At 43.8% G+C, this 9367-nt stretch overlaps 1 protein-coding gene across 2 annotated transcripts in view; it reads left to right on the top strand.

Moving 5' to 3' along the window:
* Window positions 1-590: 590 nt before the first annotated feature.
* LOC147056283 (endogenous retrovirus group FC1 Env polyprotein) overlaps window positions 591-9367 on the top strand; it is a 49582-nt gene continuing 40805 nt past the window's right edge. The window contains exon 1 of one of the 2 annotated variants that reach the window (XM_085912344.1): window positions 591-997. Coding sequence is in view for 1 of the 2 variants with exons in the window: in XM_085912345.1 (XP_085768471.1) it covers window positions 1675-2700 (1026 nt within the window). In the remaining variant the exon portion in view is untranslated. Of the gene's footprint in view, window positions 4137-9367 lie in introns of both variants that reach the window. The other variant, XM_085912345.1, reaches the window with a different exon arrangement.

Raw genomic sequence — 9367 nt, 5'->3', positions numbered from 1 at the left:
AGTGCTGTGACACATTTGGTTGTCCTGTCTAACATGTTACAGTTTGGAATTTATTGCCTGGGGAACTGTTGCTATGCGGTGGCCGTTAGGGAAACCTGGCTAAATTCTGGCATTTTTGTCCGACTCATTTGTTCTGCGCTGTTCATGTGCAATTTTTTAAAAGCCATGTGCGCAGTGTGTTCAGGGGAGCTATTGAAGAAGGAAAGAGGTAATTCTACATTGACATGATAAGCTGGCCATAACAGTGGAAACAGAGCAAGATTTTTATTTTTACGTAACGTTCATTTTTGCAATTGTGATGATGACTATGATTAACCTGACCAACGAGAAATGCATCACACTGACAGTAAAGAAGAGATACAAAGACTAATCGCCTGATTTGATACTTAAGGAAAACCAAAAAACAAAGGAAAAAAAACCCATCTGCTTAAGACGTTTTCAAATCAATGAATTTCTGGCTTTTTAAAATATTTTAAGCAACGTATATAAAGCACTACATTATACTACTATTTTGTTCATATATAAACTAAGTTGGACTATAAGCCTCAGGTGTTTGATGATGGCGGCGCGTGCACACGCAGCGGCCTCTCTCCGTCCCAACCGATGGGTGTTTTGTTCATTTAATGAGTGTTTGTCAGACAGTTTTGTGTATTTATCTGATCCTACCGCGTCGTGCTACAAGTACAGCAGGCAGGTTCTGCTCGACATCGGCGTGAGCGAGTTTCGCGGCGTTTTGAACTTTGATACGGGGACATTAAAGGCACTGGGACTGCTCCGGCCTGAATCAACGCCGGACTCGTCAGCTACTCCTTCCCCGGATAGGCAGCGTCGGAAGCGGTGTGCGAGGAGGCAGAAGAGGGGTAAGCGCGGTGGCTTCCAGGCCAGGCTAGCGGTGATCCCAACTCGCCCGGCCGTGCCTTCCATTATTCTGGCGAACTTTCGGTCGCTGGACAACAAAATGGATTACGTTCGTCTGCTGAGATCCACGAACCGGGCGGTGAGTAACTGCTGTGTGCTCGTGTTCACTGAAACTTGGCTGAATGTCAACATTCCGGACTCTGCTGTGCAACTGGAGCGGCTGGCGTGCTATCGGGCAGACCGGGCCATTGAAAAAGGAGGAAAATCGCGCGGAGGAGGTATCTGTCTACATCCGCGACGAATGGTGCCGGAACTCTGTAGTTGTGTGCAGACACTGCTCGCCACTGGCGGAGTTTGTGATCATTAAGTGCCGTCCTTTTTACCTACCAAGGGAGTTTACTGCAATTATGCTTGTCGCGGTCTACATCCCGCCTTCCAACGTTGGTGGTGACAGGATCACGGCCCTTAGTGAACTGTATCAGGCTGTCAGTGATCAGCAGACGGTGCACCCTGACGGTTTCATCTTCTTTGCTGGTGATTTTAATCATGCTGACCTGAAGTCTGTCTTTCCAAAGCTTCACCAGCATGTTAATTTTCCAACTCGTGGTGACAACTTCCTGGACCTGGTCTACACTGCACATAAAGGAGCTTTCAAGGCCACCCCCCTCCCCCACATCAGACTTTCTGACCACGTCACCATTCTGCTTACGCCCGCGTACAGACAGAGAGTGAGAACATCCAGGCCGGTTCGCAAACGAGTTAGAGTGTGGCCTCAGGGGGCCTCTTCGAGACTGCTTTGGCACTACGGACTGGGAAATGTTTAAGCGGGCGGCTACTTGCAACAATCGGACAGACATTGAGGAGTATGCTGACTCTGTGACCTCGTACATCGCAAAGTGCATTGATGATGTGACCCTCACTAAGTACGTCGTCACTCGGGCTAACTGGAAGCCATGGCTGACAGGGGCTGTCCTGGGGCTGCTGAGGGAAGGAGACAAAGCCTACAGGGCTGGGGATGTAGCGGGCGTGAGATCAGCAAGGGCGAAGCTGTCCCGGGGCATCAAGGATGCGAAAAAGGCGTTCTCTTCCAAGATTACTGCTCACTTCAAAGACAGCAGGGATGCTCGGGGCCTGTGCCGAGGCATACAGACCATCACGGACTACAAGCCCGCGCCGCAGAGCTGTGAGGGCGACGTCCCTCTGCTCAACGAACTGAACCGCTTCTTTGCTCGCTTCGACGCTCAGAACGGCACTTGCCCGCCGAAGACCTCTTCCCCTCCGGACGAGCAGCCCCTGTGCCTCTCTGCCGTTAGCGTGAAGAGGGCGTTTGCTGCTATCAACACCCGTAAGGCGGCGGGCCCGGACAACATCCCGGGACGGGCGCTGAAGGACTGCGCTGAGGAGCTGATGGATGTCTTCACGGACATCTTTAACATTTCCCTGCAGCAGGCCATCGTCCCGTCATGCTTCAGGGCTGCCACCATCATACCTGTGCCGAAAAATCCTGCTCCTTCCTGCTTCAATGACTACCGCCCTATGGCACTGACCCCCATCGTCATGAAGTGCTTTGAGCAGCTTGTCTTGGCGCACGTCAGATCTGTTCTTCCCCCCACCGTGGACCCCTTCCAGTTTGCCTTCCGACCCAATCGGTCCTCTGAGGATGCCATCTGCCCTGCCCTCACCCACCTGGAGAACAGGGACTCATATGTGAGATTGCAGTTTGTGGACTTCAGTTCTGCATTAAACACCATTGTTCCACAGCGTCTCATTTGCAAGCTCGACAAGCTGGGCCTCAGTACCTCCCTTTGCAACTGGACTTCCTCTGTCAGAGGCCTCAAGTAGTCCGTGTGGGCGACAATGTCTCCGGCAGCATCACGCTGAGCACGGGGGCCCCTCAAGGCTGCATGCTCAGTCCGCTGCTCTTCACCCTGCTGACGCATGACTGGACTGCGACCTACAGTAGCAACCGCATGCTGAAATATGCCGACGACACGACTGTGGTGGGTCTGATCACCGGTGGCGACGAGACTCACTACAGATCGGAGGTCGACCTTTTGGCCACGTGGAGCAGGGACAACAACGTTCCGCTGAACGTCAACAAGACCAAGGAGATTATCATTGCATTCCGGAAGGGTCAGACCCACCACCTGCTGCTGACCGTCGACGGTGCTGTGGTGGAGAGAGTGAGCAGCACCAGATTCCTGGGGGTGCACATCAGTGAGGACCTCTCCTGGACCACCAACGCTGCGTCGCTGGTGAAGAAAGCTCAGCGCCGCCTGTACTTTCGGCGGAAACTCAGGCGAGCAAGTGCTCCTCCCGCCATCATGACCACATTCTACCATGGCACCGTTGAGAGCGTCCTCTCCAGTTGTATCGCTGTGTGGGGTGGTGGCTGCTCTGAGTACAACATGAAGGCCCTGCAGCGCATAGTGAACACTGCAAGTAAAATCATCAGGGCTCCCCTCCCTGAAGGACATTTACGCCTCCCGTCTCACCCGCAAGGCAGCCGCGATTGTGTGTGATGTGAGTCACCCCGTTCACTCTTTGTTTGAACTTCTGCCCTCTGGGAAGAGGTACAGATGCCTGCGCTCCCGCACCACCAGACTCAGAAACAGCTTCATACTCCAAGCTGTCAGGATCCTGAATTCCCTCCCCCCTCCGCCCTCGGCTGCATGACGTCCTGTTCTTTTGCGCTATGATCTGGCTGTCTGCTATTAGCACGCTTGCTCCATTTTGCTACTCTTATTTGTCTATTTATTTATTTATTGTTTCTTTATTTGGGTTATTTGCTTGTTACTTATTCGCTCTTGTTCGTTTTTACTCTTTGTGCTATTTGATTGTAAGTGTTGTGTACTGTGTTAAGCTCTTAGTCGCCCATAAAGGTGGAAAAAAACCCCACCTTAGGTCCACCCCGGCATCTGATATTTATCGTGTGCCTGTGCTTCCATGTACATGGCCTATGCACAGTCCTGCATGCATGCAATGCGTGTACTGGATACTTGCACCATGGAAATTCAGATGAGACACAGTTCATATCGTAGATGAAGGAATCATATTATTCTCTGATCTCACAAAGAACGGAGTGTTGGCAGCAGAAAAAAACTCCACTCTGCCAATTACAGATCTACGTGCTGCTGCTTCTTCAGCCCTCAGCTAGACAGGAACTGACTGATATTTGACCTTTCCAGAAAAGTGAAGAGGCTTCTACTGTTATTCCACATGGGAGAAAATCCCAACACACCTCGATCAAAAGGCTTCCTTGGGCTGACGGCAACACGGTTTGATGCTTTTTCAGTAATGCAATATGTCGTTGCAGCTATAAATCATGTATGGCCATAAAATAGCCCGGTATTTATCAAATTATTAATTTTTTATTGGATTTTGACTGTCCTCTACAATTCTTTATATAATACAAGTCTTATTGCACCATACTATCCTGCTACATCTGTCATTTGTTGCTTCTGTCTCCATTTTATCTCGTTCACTTTGGATTAATAGTCTCCCGAGTCCCATTTTAACACAAGACGTAGTACCTCCAATTGAAATGACACTATTTCCCCCCTATTGTTGCAAGGCTAAAATAAATCATTTGACACATCCAGGGAAGGTTCCTTCCACGTACAGCCACGGGGGGGCACTCTTAGGACACAGTTCACGTATTTTAAATACTGGATTGCTATAACAACCTCTTTGGCTGATATTTCTTAATCTACCACCAAGAGATTGACGTCTTGATTCCCTGTGTTTGCATGAAAATTGTGCTAAATTTAACATATCAAAAAGATGCAATCTTGATTGGAAGGTTAATGAGCAAAGAACAATTAGAGCCTCGTGCTCATTTGATTTTCTGCAATAAATACAGACACTTTGATTTTACTTGAATGCAAACTGACCTCATGCTGCTATGGAATTGTTACCTTATACTTCCTATAACATGATTGAAAATGACTTTTTTTTTCTGAAGAGAGGGCTGGGTGGTGTTTACACATTTAATATCAGTGACAAGCATTAAATTATTAGCATGACCAAGATCTCACATTGCCAATAAAACTTAATCTATTCGTCATCTGATACCTCATCAATTATTTGACAAACTGCAACACTGAACGGAAAGACTTAGATATATTTTTTTCTCGGTATGTGCTCAAACTAAAACCACACCAAATAAACCAGTCATTATGGTTTATCTTACTTTTTAAAATCTTTTTTAAAGCCAAACATCATTAAACCCACGCAAAGGTCATTATAGGGTTAATATTAAATATCTAAAGCAGTACTTGGAAAATACCTTGGGCTTGGCGATTTTTCATAGAGTGAATAAATTGATTTATATATATTTATATATAAATATATAAAGGTAAAAAAAATTATATATATATATATATATATATATCAAAATATAATTTGATTGCTTTCATTACATCCTTTAAATTGACATTTATAGTGAAGATTTTATTTAAGTACTGGTGTATGAACATTTTCAATTCTTATCCCAGCAAATATTTTGGTACTTTTTATTTATACTATGGCTATACATTGAAAATACATGAAAATAAAAAGTGTGCAACACACTGTTATGCCACCACTTGTTAAAGCACCAAATACATTTCTGCTCTCTCTCAACCTAGAATACAAATATAAATTGTAAATTTAAAACTTTGTTTCATTGCTTAAGGAAGTGAAACACATGACATCTTGTGTCTTGTAGCCCAATTGTCTTTAAGTGGACTCATGCAGCTCGCAGTTTTGGCCCTTGGTCACTAATCTCACATTCGCCCTGTGATTATGAATGGGTCACCGTGTGCTTTTCGTGAGCTGTGAAATCTTTGTCAAATTCGCATAAAAATCACCAGCCAATAAATAGTCTTTAATATCCTCATTACAAACCACCCTCCAACTTTTGCTGGTTAATTAAATGGCTGCGTGACTATTATATACTTACCTAGCTACAGTCTCGTGTTGTGATGGATGAGCTAAGAATACACTGTCATGTTTGGGTGTCTGCATTTGATGATGGATGTGAGGCTTGGATTGGGAGGTCAAAGGCCACGATCTACTGCACACTGAGCAAAGGGAGAACACGGAATAGCCATTTCTTATGACAACCTAGATGCTCATGCTTTTTGATGCTTCGAGCTATTTCTAATATACTACTTGTTTTGTGTGCGTGTGTGTGTGTGCGTGGGTACGTGCGTGTGTGTGTGTCTTGGGCTTTCTTTCAGCTGTCTGTCCCTCCTGTTTGAATTTTAAAAACTGGATCTTCCCTTGTACACTTTTGCCTACATTCTTTTTCTTTAACTGTAAACTTTCTTTCGATACTTTTCTTAATATTACAGGATTTTACCACTGCAAAACTGTCAATGCCACAACTACTTTTGTCCAATCATGAAACCAAAAACATTGTCATGTAACATTTGAGTTATTAAGCGATCGTGTGAAAAAAAGAAAATGTCACGTCATGCTCAACATCTTCCTTAAATAGTAAAAGCTTTCTATGAAAGACAACGTCATAATGGACTATGTTATGGTACTGTGCGTTATAGTACTGCGTTATGGCTCGCTAGTTGTTTCTTAACACAATGTCAATTGTTGTCACCTACTTATCTTAACATTTCTATTCAGCGTTATAATTGCTTACGATTTATCGTTATACCGTAATTTTCGGACTATAAGTCGCTCCGGAGTATAAGTCGCACCAGCCATAAAATGCACAATAAAGTGAAAAAAAACATATATAAGTCGCACTGGAGTATAAGTCGCACTTTTGGGGCAAATTTATTTGTCAAAATCCAACACCAAAAACAGACATGAACCAGCAACAACAGGCTAAACGATACGGTATGCTAACGTGACATATACACAAACGAGGAGCTGAGAACGGGCCTGATGTAACATTCAGAGTTATTCAAGTAAGTATTACATAAATAACACGTTTATCAAACCATCTGTGTCACTCCAATTCATTAAATCCATCAATCGTGCTTTATCGTGCCGCATATGCTCACGTCGGACCCGTTGTAAGTTGCATCTCTAATTATTCCACAGACCCATATAATGATATATAAAGTATATTTTAAATAACTATCATATTACAACAATATTATCAAACCATCTGTGTCACTCCAAATAATTAAATCCATCGATCAAATTCCTCGTTCTTTATGTTAACACCGCCGCGCGTGCGCTGCAGAGATCTAGTATATAACTATATTGTAGCGTTAACAAAGCACCAGGAAAGACGTGGGTTTGGTAAACGGCTCTTTATTTAACAAAACAAGAGTTAAACGAGCCAACGACTACTGAACCTCCAGCCACGGAGGTGGAAGAGCGCTCCATAGAATAGGAGCGGGCGTGCGTAAAAGCCATGTCCGAGCCCCATCCACCGTCCCCGGACAGCCACCCGGCCGAGCGCCGGCCCCCGACTTCCATCCACGGAGGTGGAAGAGAGCTCCCGTCGAGAAGGATCGGGCGTGCGTAAAAGCCATAATAGTTTTTCAAACCTTCTGTGTCACTCCAAATCATTCAATCCTTCAAACTCTTTGTCCTCCGTGTCACTTACAAACAAAGCCGCTAATGATGCCAGTAGTACATGGGGCCCTTCGTCATTTTCGTCATCCTGTGATCGAATCCTTTGCCCTTTATGTAAACAACTGAAATTCAAATGACAGTAATCCCTTGCTACATTGCGGTTTGTTTATCGCGGTTTCACTACATCGCGGATTTTTGAATTTTGAAAATTTGTGAAAAAAGTCACATATAGGTCGCTCCTGAGTATAAGTCGCCCCCCCACCTAAACTTTGACGAAAACCGCGACTTATAGTCCGAAAATTACGGTATATCTGTTTTCATTTCATACAGCTGTAAAAACAGCTGTAGGTCTGTTTCCAGCCAGACTCAGTCTGTTTTATTTACCTGTTTTGGTATTTGCATAGCTCTTTATTTAAATCAGTTTTCATTAATTACCATGATATTGAATTTTAAAAATTTGTGAAAAAATTCACATATAAGTCGCTCCTCAGTTTAATTCGCCTCCCCCACCCAAACAAAGAAAAAAAACGCGACTTATAGTCCGAAAATTACGGTAATACAAATACATCCAAAAATATTATTTTGAAAATAATATTACAAAGATCATGCACAAATCGAATGCAAGAGTTTGCAGTTTGAAGTGCATTATTCTGCTTCTTAGGTTAGATTCATAACAACTCTAACATCTTAAATAAAGTTTGAACTTGATTGCCCTTCCCTTTTTTCCGTTGCTAACCTCGGGTGGATTTGTGACTTGAATTGTTGTTTGAGAAATATTACACACATAGCACTCCAAGCCAATTGCTCTCTCGCTTTTACCTTTTATAGTTAGAGTCAAATTAGACAGACAGAAACATAGGCAGATTTTCAGACATATGGACACAGACTGATGAAAATTGCTTGTGGTTTATTTAGCTGAAACCAAGGACCTGTTGTACTACAAAATATTTGTTCCTATATGAATCAAAAAAAGGAGAGAACTTATTACCTTGTCTCCTATTTCGGGCTGAGTTAAGTGACAAACAAAAAGGCAAGGAAAACAAATTCTGTCCAAGACAGTTGTTAAAATTGCATAGCCACTTTCCTTTGAATCCAAGATAATATATTCTTTATAATATAAAGTATGCTAATAATTAATTTGATAATATATAATTGCATTTTATTACCAGCACAGTTACAATATATAATATTCTTTTAGAGCTCTCCTGTCTCACTCTCATCTAAGCTAGGTCTGATATGCCTGATGGTGATTGATTGATTGATTGATTGATTGATTGATTGATTAATTGGTTGATTGATTGATTGATTGATTGTATGAATGGACGGATGGACAGATGGATGGTTATATGGATGAATTTAATGCTACAGTACTTCGCCAATGCTGCCGATTTGGTTTATAACCTTTATCAACAGAATTCCGAGGCGTCGCAGAGGCATTGAGGGTGTCTGGTTTGGTACCTTCAGTATTTTTTTTATTTTTTTTGCAAATATCTGTTTTCAGTCTGGTTTAAGAGGTGACGACTCTACTGAGACAGCCCTTGCTAAAGTACGAATGAACTCTTAGGGATGGACTCCAACACCTCATTGGTTCCTCGATCACAGTGCTGCCTTGTACACTGTTAATCACAATATATTATTAGGTCGCCTTGAAACCTGCGTTGTTTTGTCGGGTCAGCTCTCCTGGTTTTGTTCTTATCTCGGAGAGGACCCAAGACACGACTTCTGAGTTTAATAATGTGGCATTGGGTGTCCCGCAGGGATTGGTAATTGGAACTATGCTGTTCAGTACTTACATGCTACCGTTTGGGGGACATTATACGTAAATATATATCCATCCATCCATTTTCTGAACCGCTTTGTCCCCACGGGGGTCGCGGGCGTACTGGAGCCTATCCCAGTCGTCATCGGGCAGTAGGCGGGAGACACCCTGAACTGGTTGCCAACCAATCGCAGGGCACACAGAGACAAGCAACCATTCGCA

Source organism: Syngnathus leptorhynchus, chromosome 5, assembly GCF_054491065.1.
Source record: "Syngnathus leptorhynchus isolate UIUO chromosome 5, UIUO_Slep, whole genome shotgun sequence".
NCBI classification, from domain to species: domain Eukaryota; kingdom Metazoa; phylum Chordata; class Actinopteri; order Syngnathiformes; family Syngnathidae; genus Syngnathus; species Syngnathus leptorhynchus.
The sequence above is the reverse complement of the archived record's forward strand: the minus strand, read 5'-3'. Positions and strand labels throughout refer to the sequence as shown.